The 13,451-nt window shown below is 55.2% G+C and overlaps 2 protein-coding genes and 1 non-coding gene across 11 annotated transcripts in view; all 3 read left to right on the plus strand.

The window, feature by feature from the left end:
* Positions 1-1,297, plus strand: part of PHACTR4 (phosphatase and actin regulator 4) — a 68,898-nt gene extending 67,601 nt beyond the window's left edge. For all 8 annotated transcript variants that reach the window (XM_063355584.1, XM_063355589.1, XM_063355585.1 and 5 more), the window contains 2 exons: positions 110-186; positions 817-1,297. In XM_063355584.1, coding sequence (XP_063211654.1) covers positions 110-186; positions 817-832 — 93 coding nt within the window. In that variant the 3' untranslated portion in view covers positions 833-1,297. The remainder of the gene's footprint in view (positions 1-109; positions 187-816) is intronic.
* Positions 1,298-2,851: 1,554 nt separating this feature from the next.
* On the plus strand, positions 2,852-13,182 carry RCC1 (regulator of chromosome condensation 1). Of its 2 annotated transcripts, XM_063356050.1 has the most exons (11): positions 2,852-3,254; positions 3,920-3,985; positions 7,689-7,773; positions 7,882-8,069; positions 8,343-8,522; positions 8,610-8,706; positions 9,234-9,356; positions 9,572-9,727; positions 10,093-10,212; positions 10,652-10,804; positions 11,811-13,182. In XM_063356050.1, exons 3-11 carry the CDS (start codon positions 7,698-7,700, stop codon positions 11,984-11,986), a joined length of 1,269 nt encoding a protein of 422 aa, XP_063212120.1. In that variant the 5' UTR covers positions 2,852-3,254; positions 3,920-3,985; positions 7,689-7,697; the 3' UTR covers positions 11,987-13,182. The 2 variants fall into 2 exon arrangements, with proteins under 2 accessions (XP_063212120.1, XP_063212121.1); XM_063356051.1 differs by lacking the exons at positions 2,852-3,254; positions 3,920-3,985 and adding an exon at positions 6,950-7,005.
* Positions 2,873-3,077, plus strand: LOC134525420 (small nucleolar RNA SNORA73 family). Its single transcript, XR_010073765.1, has one exon. It is a non-coding gene; the product is annotated as a small nucleolar RNA SNORA73 family (small nucleolar RNA).
* Positions 13,183-13,451: the final 269 nt, after the last annotated feature.

Raw genomic sequence — 13,451 nt, forward strand, 5'->3', positions numbered from 1 at the left:
AGGTACAGCACCTTCTTGCCGTGTCTGAGCTCACTTGAGTTGGGCGAGAGGGTAATTAATATATTTGTCTTAGCAGGAGATAAAAAAAGACCTCTCTCCCTTTGTGTAGGCTGCCATCCGGAAGGAGCTGAATGAGTTTAAGAGCTGTGAAATGGAAGTCCACGAGGACAGCAAGCAGTTCACGAGGTGAGTGAGAACACGTTACTCCCTTGGTTTCGATCTTGTTGGGAGAGCTGCGCTGCAGGCATAGTGCTGAGAGGCAAAATGTTAAAAACTTTAAAAAAACAAACAAACAAACAAAAAAAAACCAACCTGTGCAGCAGTTGTGGATTGAATGTCCCTTCCTGCCTTGGGCGGGGGGGGGTGACAGGTGGAGTACCAGACATGAAGTGGGTTGTTCTTCCTTTAAACTGGGGCTTTGATCCTGGAAACTCAAAGTGCCCAGTGGCTGATCTGAGGTGTATCTGAAACCAGTGCGACCTTGCAGCTGGAGTGTGCTTTTCTGGGGCTAGAGACATGCGCAGCAGGAGCCACAGCCACAAAACCCCTTGGTAGTTAGCTCAGATGTTATCTGTGAAGTAATCTGTGGATCCCAAGTGATTATTTCTCCCTGCAACAGTTGCTCTCTGTGGCTGAGTGTTTGCAGAGCAGAAGAGCTTTCTAAGGCAGAGGTGAAATTGTTTGGCATTGAACTCTCAGCCCTCAGTGTTAGAGATAACGCAGTTTACTCTTTTTGGCCATCTGTAGCGCCTCAGTAACCATTTAACCCGAGTCCCAAGGGTGACGCTTGCTTTTTTTTCCACTTGGCTTTTTTAGGTACCATCGACCATAATCTTCCAAGAAGGGAGCAAGAGACCCAAGAGGACTGGAAGTTCTCTGCATCCCTCTCCTAGGCAATACAGAGAGGGTGGAACCTCGGCTCTTCCAAGGTTTGCCTTCAAAACATATCCAGAAAAGGGCTTTCGGCCAGAGAAGGGGAATCCTGTCTGAATGTAGCATTTCACTGGAACAAACACGTCTCGAGTGCCATCAGGCTGGAACTGAACACTATACCTCGCACGGCTCAGCAATACGTCTCTGCTCCGGCGCCAGCGTCCCTGCCAGGAGACCATGCACGTGTGAACCAAGGGTTCCGTTCCCCGGCTCCCTTTCCCAGCCGGGACAGGTCCAGTTCTCAGCTGTACATACTCCTTTTGGGGGATGCAACTCCTTCGTTTCCTCCTCCTTTACCTAGAGGAGGGGGGGGTAAAAAAAAACAAACAAAAAAACAACAAAAAAAAACAAAACAAAAAAAACACCAACCAAGGCAGCTCTAGTGTTGGAAAGCTGAGGAATGGCGAGTGGATGTGCTTGGAAGCACGTGTGTATATTAGCTGTGTACAGAGAACCCTGCGCAGACGCTGACCTGGCAGACAACTGACATGCGACTCGTAATTTTTTTGGTTTTGCTTGCGGCTCTGTCATGTCCTTAATGTCCTTGAATCACTACTGACCAACGGTTTGTTGTCCTGGAAGGGAATTGTATAGATATTAACATATGCTGCATCTTTTTGTAAAAAAAAAAAATTTTAAAAAAAAAAAAAAGACAGAGGAAAAAAACAGAACTTAAATGTTATAAAACATTCCCTCACCATTCTGTCACACTTGCTGTGATGTTAACAGAGCTCGTCTCGGGATATCTAGGCTTGTTTAACAGAACCAGGAAAAGACTGTTGCCTTTTTAAAACTTTTTAATTTGGGGAAGCTGTGAGAGTAGTCAATTCTTTTTATTGTGGCTTCCTCTCAGATGTTTTTTACTCTCCCAAATGGGGGTGAAACTTGCCTTTTCTCATTTTTACAGCGAAACATACTGGAAACTTGATAATTTCACTGTGTGGGTGGAAGGGAGGGGAAGAAGGGGGTTTAAAAAGTGACCTTAAAAGATATTCTTTCTCTTCTGAGGATGGTCTCATATTGGTTCTTCCTAAACGTGGTGTTTTTATTAAAGAATTCTGTTATTGGCCACTACTGTATCATGCACAGACGTAACCCCTCTGTGAGATGCCACTTCACCTGAAGAAGGGAGGACAACGGAGGCGTGTGGGAATGGAGAGGACTTGCCTTGTTCACAAACCTGTCTCCTTCCTCGCTCGGGATGGGCCTGGCTGTGCCACCAGTCCCCCCAGGCCGTGCCAACACCAGGCGGACGGGGTCCCCCCCGGGGCCTGCCCTCGCCCCGCTGCCATGGCCAGCCCTGGAGATGGCGGCGGGTCTCCCCTCACAGCTTCCCCTTGTACAGCCTGTAGACTAAATGATTGCATTGTATATCAGTCTCCTCATCAACAGATTTTAATTATTGAATAAAAGTATTTTAGGATTTTTTTTTAAAAAAAGCCAACAGCCCTGCTTGCGTGGTCGTGTTTTTAAAGGCATTTAACAGAAGGATTTGGGGGGGGGGGGGGGGAGGGGGAGGCCTCAGCGACGGCGCGCGCCTTTCCCGCCCTTCCTACCGCGCGCGCGCCAACTCCGCCACCCCCCGGGGACTACAATGCGCAGGCGCCCCTTAGCCCCGCCCCTTTCTCACTGCGCATGCTCCCTTAGCCCCGCCCCCGCCCGCTCTATAAATACCGCGACGCGCGAGAGCTCGGTCTCTTTTTCCGCGGGCGGCGGTGGCGGCTTCAGGTGGGTGCGAAGGGGGCGCCGGGGCTGAGGCCTTCGCGTTTTCCTTCGTCTGCTCCTTTTCCCCTGCTTGCTGGCGTGGGGTCCCCACACCCCGAGGCCGGCTGTGGGGACACCGCGTCCCTCTTTCCGCGCTACTGATCGTCGCTGCTGAGGGGGCGAGTGGGGGGTTTGGTGGTGGGTGAAGGGGGCTACGGCGGTTTAAAACCTCGACCCAACGTGGATATCCGGAGAAGTCGCTCTCTCTCGGCTCTGTCCGTGTGGCGCAGGGGAGCGTAGGCCTTCGGGCCCATGACGTATAGTCCCGTTCCACGACGTTGGAGAGCAAGCCGGGCCTCGGGCCTGCAGCCTGCATATTCCTACTGCTTCCCCGAGCCCTCGGGCCCTGACGGGGGAGACAAACCATGCAGGAAACAGCTCTGCCACCCAAAATGGCTTCGGGGGCGGGGGGACATGGGGAGACATGTGTCGCTCTGCACGGGGCGGGGGGGGGATTAGAGGAGAAATTCCCGGCAATTGCTTAAAATCCTGTTTTTCTTTGTATTTCCAGTTCTCAACTTGAGAAGTTTGAAGTGAGTGGAGCACTGATTTGGAAGGTGAGTAATATTGTACTGATCGTGTCATATTCTTAGCTGTGCTTTTAAGGTTCTGCTTAAATAATGATGCGTTTCTCTTCGGTTTATGCTTCAATAAAGCTTGAAGTATTTCTAAGTGGTTTACGGAAACTGAATTAGATCGGATTTAAGTAATTGTGTAGCGATGCAGACTTCGTAAGTGTTGTTCAACAGCGAAAGCTTACCTTAGATGTTCCCTAGCTTTTAAGATATTTTTGGGCTCTGGATGGAGGGGGGAAAGAAAGCGGATTCCTGAATTCTCTTAAAGGGGGAGGAAATCCTTAGTAAAGCGGAGGTGAATGATATTTGTTTGATTAGTTTTGAGGCCTAATTTGTGCGATTCGTTAACTGGGGAAAGAGCAGAAACAAAGATAGTAGAAAGTCACGGAGGCTTAGACCCCTGTAATTACCCGTTCTTGTGTGTTAATGGGTCCCAGCAGACTTTCACCCCTTGTAAAGAGGAATGTATCATTAATACCGAGCACTGGGGTGATTTTGGGGGAAAGCACGTGGTAGGCAGGTGTCACACTTGCTCTAGAACTGGGAGCATGTGGCTGGACTTTACCTCATCGCGTACCTAATAACGTTATGTGCTTCTTGACAAGTAGTAAGCTTTCTTTATTTTATTTTTTTCTAAATTGTTGCAGATACTGATGAGTGTTTGTGATGAGATGCTAACAACTGAAGAGAATCGATGTGTCTAGTGGGAGAGGGTGAGTATATGGAGACTACCGGCCCAAATAATAAATAGAGGTGATAACTAAGGGTCAGTTCATGTGTTATGCGTAGTCAAAATGTAGCCACAGAGATCTGAAACGGCTGGAAGCAGGAGAAGATCCCTGTGTATCAGAAGAAAAGGCTCGGTTGCATGATGGGTTGTGTTGCTGCTGAATTTTGTGGTACAATGCAGCAGGGCCTGGGGTGAGCTACACACGAGAGAAGCAGACAGAGCCATGGGGCTGTGATGACTTTAAGATGTAGATGCCCGAAAGGCACCGCAGAGTCACGGGCAGGACTCGAGTGGCCTGGCCCACCAGGAAGGAGCTGCCTTTGGGGTGCTCTCAAAGAGTGGGAGCCCGGGGTGAAAGAAGAGTGTAAGAAAAAGAAGCCATGTGTGGACTCAGACTTGCCGCCCGCTGGGCTGCAGACTCGCATCCCCCCAGCAGTGGGGCCACCCTTGATGCCAGCTGCCGGGGAAGACATGAATTGGCCTGATGCGATCGCCTGATGGCGAGGATGTTCCAGGGGAAACTTAATACCGGGGGTTGTTCATAGGATGTGGGCGAGAGCAGGAATTTGTACATCTGTGTTACCTCAAATAATGCCTTTAAGTATTGACTGATTGTAAACCTATAGCTGCAGTAGAGAACTAAATAAACTTTACTTCTTTTTGGCTTGGTGTGTGTTTCTTTGTGAGTGATTTGCTTGGTTAGTCACGGAATGTGAAAGAAATCTCAGGTACTCCTGTAGGTGCCTCTCACTTAGTCAGAAGTGGGATTCCCACTATTCCCACATAACCAAAGAAGGTTAATTGTCTGTCCTCTTAGGAATGTGGTGGTGAGAGGTGCAGAAGCCCACTTTGTACTCGTGGTAATAGCTGCTTGGGCTGGATTAGGAGGAGGTGATGCCTTTGGTGTAGTTTTGGATCATCTCCTGGCTGATGAACCTTTATGTTGGCCATTGTGGGCTAAACCCGGAGCAGTTAATGTGGTCTGTACCCCGGATTTGCTGGGGGGGGCGCTGCTCCTCTGCAAAAGAACAATGCTGGTGGCGTCAGCAGCCTTCTGAGAAGGTTCTGCTTAAATAAAGGGTTAAAACACCCGTTAATGGGTTACTTTCTGCCAGCCCCCAGCAGTTGGCTGGATATTGTTCAGCCTGGAGAAGAGAAGGCTCTGGGGAGACCTTCCAGCCCCTTCCAGTCCCTAAAGGGGCTCCAGGAAAGCTGGGGAGGGACTCTGGATCGGGGATGGGAGCAGCAGGGCAAAGGGGAAGGGTTTTATGCTGAAAGAGGGGAGATTTAGATGAGATCTTGGGAAGAAATTCTTGGCTGTGAGGGGAGTGAGCCCCTGGCCCAGGTTGCCCAGAGAAGCTGTGGCTGCCCCATCCCTGGAGGGGTTCAAGGCCAGGTTGGCCGGGGCTTGGAGCAACCTGGGCTGGTGGGAGGTGTCCCTGCCCAGGGCAGGGGGGTGGCACTGGATGGGCTTTAAGGTCCCTTCCATCCCAGACCGTTCTGTGATCCTAGGATATCCTGAATACCAAAGGGAAGGGGTCCGTTAATGAAGGTGTATGTTCATGCCCAGATTGTTCCTGATCCGCGTGCTAGAGTTGTGACCCTCTGGGCGTGTTTCCTGGACACCTGGGCCACTGGCTACAGGAGCAGGAGAATAAAAGAGCATTTTCCAGTTAAAACGGTGGGTTGATGGTGGAGTGGTGTGTAGCAGATGAGGATGGAGGGCCACAATGGGGAGGAACCCGGTGGTCTGCGGGGTGTGCCCTCAATCAGCGAACCCCATGGGAAGCCAAATAAATAGGGCTTTTGGCTTAAGATAATTGTATTGTCATCATTATGAGGACCAGAAAATTGCAATAACTGGACTCTTGAGGAGTCCTTGCAACTCTTGAAGATGAATCTTTGCTGACAAATGGCACTTTTCAAATAAACAGAATCCTGGAACCTTACTTAAAACATTTGGCACAGATGCCAAAAATACTATAAATTCATCAGTCTCAGTTCCACGCAACGGGCAAAGTCATGGTCGGGTTCTGACCGCAACTGGGAAACTTGCTGTCCAAACGATGTTTGACCCTGTTGAACAGTTCAGTTGGGTCAAACGTGCTTTATGAAACTCAGTTTCTCTTCAAAACCCAGCAGTTGGTGCCGTTTCTGCCAGCGCCGCGGTGGTTCACAGCACGGGTGGTGGTGACCCATGGGCAGGAACACCTACTGAAACCCTTTTATATCCTAAACAAGATGCTTTTAGTCTCCTGCATTCGTTATTTCCACAATTAGACATTCAGAGATGGAGAAGGCTGTTGGGAACATCTCTGCTACGCTGGAAATGGTTCAAAAGGCTACTGTAGGTGCTTTGAAAAATTCCCAGTGTGAAATCAACTCTCCCTCTCCGTTGACTACGCCGAATCGGTGGGCTTCGGAGTACCTCCTAGCGTCCTAGTGACCGAACTTCTGGCTTTTGTACAAACCAATCCAAACAGATCGAATGGGGCGTAAATAAGTTAAATCGCAGAATGTTTTGGCTCGGAAGGGACTTTTAAAGGCCACTTGGTCTGTGAGCGGCGACGTTTTCAGGTAGATCAGGTTGCTCAGAGCCTCGTCCAACCTGACCATGGATGTTTCCAGGGATGGGATATATCCCACCTCGCTGGGCAACCTGTTAGAATAATAAATTAGTATTGTAAGTTCATCAAATAGCTGAATAACAGCCTCCATTAGATGGTATCGCTGTTATGGCCCTGTCTACCAGACCAGAGAGGGTGCACGTACCGGATTTTGCTGATAACTATCCTGCATCATTATCAGCACCCAATTAGTCTCTCCTTGGGTTAAATATCTGATTTTTTGGGTGGCGGGTCTCTCCCCCGCCCGAAGGAGGGCGGTTCGGTCCTCCCGGCCGGCAGGGGGCGCGCTGTGCCCGGCCGAGGTGTGTGGGGGGGGAGAGCGGGCGCTGCCTCTCTGGGCGCATGCGCGCTGCGGGAGCGCGGCGGCGGAGCGGAGGTGGGTGAGCGGCGCGGCCCCGGGGGCGACGGGGAGGAACCGGGGGGGGGCTGGGGAAACCGGGGGACGGGGAGAGGTGTGGGGGGGGTCTCCCCCCGAGCTTCGGCCCGCCCTCGGTGCGGCCGGTCCCCGCGGCGAGCGGGGGGGAAGGCCGGGCCGGGCGGCGGGGCCTGTGCGGCCACACGTGGGGCGGGGAATTCAAACGGCGGGAAGGGGAGGAGGGGGGGGGCTCGGTGAGGCGGGTCCATGGGGGGCCGTGGGGCTGGGACACCCCGCCTGGCGACACGGCTCCGTCCCTGGGATGGGGGACACGGGGGGGGTCGCGGGGTCGTCCTTCCCCCTCCCCACCCCCCCCCCCCCCGCGGCACCGTGTTCCTGTATGGGGAGGGCAGGCGGGGGCTGGGGCCCTCCCCGGCCTGGCCTGGCCGCATTCTCCGGGTGCCGTCACCCGACGGAGGTTCAGGTCTGCCTGAGAGTGGGGACCGTGGATAAAAAAACCCAAGGGAAAAAACCCTACGTTTTTTCTAAAAGTGGGAGCTCGGTGCTTGAATCCTCAGTCGCCGCCCCCTCAGGTGATCCGAGGTGATTTTAAAGCGAAGGAAGGGAGAAAAAGACCCCAAAGAACTGCTCACCGTGCCGTGACTCTCCAGCAAAGCCCCTAACAGGGTGTCTTTGGTGTTCAGGTTCGAGGCATGATGCCAGGGAAACGCACTGCAAAGAAGAGCCCGGTGCCAGAAGATGACTCTCCTGGACAGAAGAAGATTAAAGGTAAGAAAAATCCCCATCAGTTTTCCCTCCCCATTCCCGGGGACCAGCTTTAATGGAAGGGTTGTTTTCCCCCCGGTATGTTGTATCTGTTATTTTTCTGCCCTGCAGTCTGCCACTCGTCCCACCGCACGCAGCCCGGCCTGGTGCTGACGCTGGGGCAGGGGGATGTCGGCCAGCTGGGCCTGGGGGAGGATGTGATGGAGAGGAAGAAGCCGGCCCTGGTGACGCTGCCGGAGATGATGGTGCAGGTGGAAGCCGGAGGGATGCACACGGTGTGCCTTAGCCAGACGGGAAAAGTGAGTGCAGCATCGAGGGGAGCATGGGGAGGCTGAGCCGCGCTTCCCTGCAAGCTCTGGGACGTGTTCTGGAGCAAGAGGGTCTGAATCAGACCCTGCTCTGTCCACATTCACTCCAGCCCTGGGGATGAGTGTGGTCTCCATGCCATGGATCACAAAATTTTATGGGGTCAAAGGGATAGTTCAGCCTGCTGGGTCTCTGTCCCCCAGCTTCACACTCAACCTGTTGCCCCTCCGGATCCCATCCTGACTGTCTCGCTCTCGTATCTGCAGATTTACACCTTTGGCTGCAACGATGAAGGCGCCCTCGGGCGCGACACCTCGGCAGAAGGGTCGGAGACCACACCGGGGCTGGTGGAGCTGCAGGAAAAGGTGGTGCAGGTCTCTGCGGGGGACAGTCACACAGCCGCGCTGACGGAGGACGGCAGGGTGTTTGTCTGGGGCTCTTTCCGGGTACGTTGATTTCTCGGACACTGGAAGCTCTGCTGATGGTGGTTGCTGCCTTTGTGACTCATGTCCCCGTGTCTTCTTTCCACCCAGGATAACAACGGGGTGATCGGCTTGCTGGAGCCCATGAAGACGAGCTCCATTCCTGTGCAGCTCCAGCTCAGTGCACCCGTCATTAAAATTGTCTCAGGTGAGCAAGGTCCTGGGGTGCGCGCGGGTCGGGCGTGTTGCAATGCTCGGGAGGAGGTGAAGGTCCAGAAGGTCCATGTCCTTTTCCTCCCCCCTTGGCTGCTCTGAGCCAGGTACAAGGCTGTGCTTGCTCTCATCTGGCTCTTGAGAGAACAGACCTTGTGTCTTTTCTAGCCCCAAAAATATTGTTAATATTTGACCCAATCCGATGAAAAATGCCTCACAAGAGCGCCCTAACCGCGACCCCGCAGGGTCAAAGCGCTCGCCCTCTTCTAGACTTGGGGAAGCTGAGCAGAACAGCTGGTGAACTTGTCCAGAAACTTCTTTGGAGTTTCAGATGGGGAACTGGGATCAGGAAGAGGGAGATCCTCCTGTTTTAAGTTGTGCCAGAAGCTGCCATCAAGGTATCCCCACCGAATTCTAGAAAGCTGGGACAGCCGGGGTTTACGTGTGGGTTCGCAGCCCCGGGGTCTTGCTGGCTTCCTGGAGCGTGACTCCTGCTTCACTCTTCCGTCCATCTCCTCCCAGGGAATGACCACTTAGTGATGCTGACGGTGGACGGTGACCTCTTCACGTGCGGCTGCGGCGAGCAGGGCCAGCTGGGGAGAGTGCCTGCGCTTTTTGCCAACCGAGGAGGAAGGAAAGGGCTGCGTGAGTCACTTTGGTGCTCGGAGGCGCGTGGGTGCTGTGTCCTTCGGTCCCACCTCTGCGCTTTGCAGAGGAGCAGAGAGACCCAGTCTCTTCCCCTGCTGCACAAGGGCTTGTGTGTAAATCGCTTGCTTGGATTCAGTAAGCTGGATCTAAGGGGGGGATGAAAAGGGTGTAAATCATTAGGCCTCGTGTGACACCTTGTCTCCTGCCCGCAGAGCGCCTGCTAGTCCCCCAGCGCGTCCCTGTCAGAGGCAAAGGCAACAGAGGCAAAATGCGCTTCCAGGATGCTTTTTGCGGGGCTTACTTCACCTTCGCCGTCACGCAGGAGGGACACATCTATGGATTCGGCCTCTCCAACTACCACCAGCTGGGTGAGTTTTACTTATGTCCCTCCACATCTCCTGCCTGCTTCGGTCCCGTTGCAGACTCCCCGGTCCCGTGCTGCCCTGGCCTGCTCGGGAGACGCTGCTGGGCACCCTGAATCTGAACACCAAGCACCCGCTGGACACACTGGAGCTGGAAATTGGGGTGGGGGTCACCTCGCATAGCTCTGGGTTTAGGTCCCAGCCCCTGCAGCTCATGGGTTTGAGCAGAAATTTGATTTTGGGGGTTTAGGGTGCTGTGTTAGTCTCTGGTGGGGTGAGCCCTGGGGTGGATGGCTCGGTGCTGGCGCCTGGCCTGGGCTGTCTGTACCCGCTGACCTGATCTGCCTGGGATTGTGTGTCCCACCCCGCAGGGACCCAGGGCACCGAGCCCTGCTTCTCCCCGCAGAACCTGACGTGCTTCAAGAACTCCACCAAGTCCTGGGTCGGGTTCTCCGGTGGGCAGCACCACACGGTGTGCGTCGACTCGGAGGGTGAGCACCGGCGTGACGGGTGGGCTGGGTGTCACACAAACCGGGATGGCGGGGGACTCCCCATGGCTTTTGTCCCAGATGGGGAGGTGTTGGGGTGAGGGTGACGTGCTGGAGCCCTCCAACCTCGGTGTTCAAGGCAACAAGAGTGGTGTGAATTTGCAGCAAAGAGGGGGAGGGGAGGATGGCAGGAACCCGGAGTCGCTTGTGACCTCTGCTCTCACAGGCTCAATAGTCTGTCCAGGCACCCACCCACCCTGTGGATTTTGGGGAGCTCGGGGGTCTCTATCCCACCCTGCACCCCCTGGTTGGGATCTAGGGTGTGGTAGGGAGGAGCGACGCTCCTCCAGGAGTCACACCAGGGGGAGAGGGTCCAGCTACGGCCTGCTGTGGTCTTCTGCCCACCTCGAGTCACCTCTCCTGTGCGTCTGTCGTGCTCCAGGTAAAGCCTACAGCCTGGGCAGGGCCGAGTACGGCCGGCTGGGCCTTGGGACAGGGGCGGAGGAGAAGAGCACGCCCACGGTCATCCCGGAGCTCCCCAGCATCTCTTCCGTTGCGTGTGGTGCATCGGTTGGCTACGCCGTCAGCAGTGACGGTGAGTGCCGCAGGCCTCCGTGGGCTTGGGAATGCCACCCTGTGTACCTTCCCCACCCCTCATCCCTCCATCCTGGCCCCCCTGGATCCATCTGGCCCCACACAGCTTCATCACACGCTGCTGGCTGGGTTGGGACCGGAGCCAGGTCCTGGCACTGATTGAGCACCCGGCCTGGGGGGCAGCTGGGCAGCAGCTGCTCAAATATTTTTGTGGGACCTTGGCAGCAAGGTTGGTAACAGGGTGTTGACCGGGAGGGGGTCGTTGGCCTGCCGGTCCCTTCTCTACACCCTGAACTCCGCTGCTGTGAGACCCCTGTGCTCTTGTGCTGGGCATGCTTGTGTGCAGCATCCCACGGCTGTGGGGAGGAGGGTTTGCAGTGGGCTGGTGGATCTGGTTTTCTCCCTGGGGACAAAACGCTGCCTTGGTTGTGTGACGAAACCCCTCTCTGAGTTGCAGGCGCTGCTCCTCTTCCTTCTGCCTGTCACCCATTGCTCATCCCTCTGCCGGGGTGCGAAGTCCCCTTGGGTTTGGCTGATGGGTCACAGAATCCCAGACTGGCAGGGGTTGGAAGGGCCCTCTGGAGACCATCCCATCCAACCCCCGGCCAGAGCACGGTCACCCAGAGCAGGTGGCACAGGAACGCCTCCAGGCGGGGTTGGGATGTCTCCAGAGACGGAGACTCCCCCACCTCTCTGGGCAGCCTGTGCCAGGGCTCTGCCGCCCTCACAGCAAAGAAGTTCCTCCTCGTGTTGAGGTGGAACTTCCCATGTTCCAGTTTGTGCCCGTTACCCCTTGTCCTGTCCCCGGGCACCACTGAGAAGAGCCTGGCCCCATCCTCCTGACACCCGCCCTTTAAGTATTTATCAGCATTGAAAAGATCCCCCTTCAGTCGTCTTTTTTTCCAGAGACCCAAATCCCTCAGCCTTTCTCCATAAGAGAGGTGTTCCAGTCCCCACCCCATTGTGCAACCACTTCGAAGTCAAAACTTGCCTCACCTCCATTTCAGGACGAGCGTTTGCCTGGGGCATGGGCACCAACTACCAGCTGGGCACGGGAGAGGAGGACGACGTCTGGAGCCCCGTGGAGATGACGGGCAAGCAGCTGGAAAACCGCACGGTCCTGGCCGTGTCCAGCGGCGGCCAACACACGGTGCTGCTGGTCAAGGACAAGGAGCAGAGTTGATGAAGCGACGCCGCGCAGCCGAGCCCAGCGGGATTGCGGGACCCGTGCACACACCCCCACCTTCCACCCGGGTCGGGCGACCGGTTTCCAGCTCTGGTCTCCCGCCGATGGTGGTGGGGAGGGCAGGGGGGGGCTCCCGGAGCCGGGCCCCGGGAGCGTCTGCGTGGCTGGAGCAGGGCTCTTCAGGGATGCTCATGATTTCTCCCTGCGAGCGCGTGTCTGTCTTCCCGTGGTGCCTGGTGCTCTGTCAGCTCCCCCGGATCGGCTTGGTCCTAACCTGATCTCAGTGCTGTGGCCGGATGGGTTTTCCACTTCTTGTTCGGTTTGGGTGTTTTTTTTAATGTTTCTCGGCGAAGCTGAGGGCCTCGTTCTTCACTACACAAAAGGGTTTGGGCATCGGGCTTTCTGCCATCCCCGTGTTCCCCCCGTCTTTGGGTGCTCCCCCCATCCCCTTACCCTCAACATCTTTACCTCCGACTTGGATTTGTCTGCTGCCGCCCAGCAAACCCCACTGGGGCTTGTTCCGGGTGAGATCTCAGTCCAGCAGAAACTCTCTGGGGGGGGGGTTCTCTCCTGCACCCGACGCTCATGGCTGCGGTGGGGAGATGCTCCCGGGCGGCCGAGAGCCCGCAAGGAGGGGGAACGCTGCTGGACGATGCCCGTCCTGCGCTACGTACAGAGCTGGGGCTGCTGGAAAAGGGGGGCTCCTGCCTCCCCCCTCCCATCACCGCTTATTTATCTGAGCCAGAATCCCCCAGGCAGCGGGGCCGGGAGCAGGTTCCCCCGCGTCCTTCCGCCTGGAGCAGCCGCCTCCGGCGCTGCTTTTTGCAGTCCCGGCCACTCTTGTTCTTTCCCATTGCCTTCGGAAACCCAACAAAATCCATCCCACGGGTGAGAACTTTTGTTATTTTCACGATTTTTTGATTTTTTTTTTTTTTTCTCTTCGCTGAGGAAAGAGCTTCATTTGCTGTTAGGGGCCTCGCTGAGAAGACAACCAAAACCCAGCTATGCATGGAATTGCTCCGAACAACGGGACTCCCTCCCCATCGCCTCCGGTCTCGGTCCAGCTGCTCTCGTTCCCTGCGCCCGGCCTTGCCCCCATCTTCTCTTTCCGTGCTGCCTTCCAGGTACCTGGACTGAGAAAGGGGGTCTGCGACGATTAGATTTTACCTGTTAAGTTATAGCAATAGGGGGAAGCGGGAGGTGTGTGCGGGGCGGGGGGTGGGGCGGGGCTGGGGCTCAGGCTCAGAATAGGTTGAATATTTTTTTTTTTTTTTTAAAGAGAAAATGTAAAGTATTTTGGTTGATTAATTGAGGAAGAGAGGAAGAAAACTGTTATCTTTTAACATTTGGAATAAATGAGTTTTGATAAACCCGGGGTTTTCCTGTGGCGTGGAGGGGCGGGCAGCCCTCCTGGAAGCCGGGGGCGGGAGGGATCATGTCTGAGGCCAGGAAAGGGCTGCTC

This window comes from Chroicocephalus ridibundus, chromosome 19 (genome assembly GCF_963924245.1).
Source record: "Chroicocephalus ridibundus chromosome 19, bChrRid1.1, whole genome shotgun sequence".
Lineage (NCBI taxonomy): Eukaryota > Metazoa > Chordata > Aves > Charadriiformes > Laridae > Chroicocephalus > Chroicocephalus ridibundus.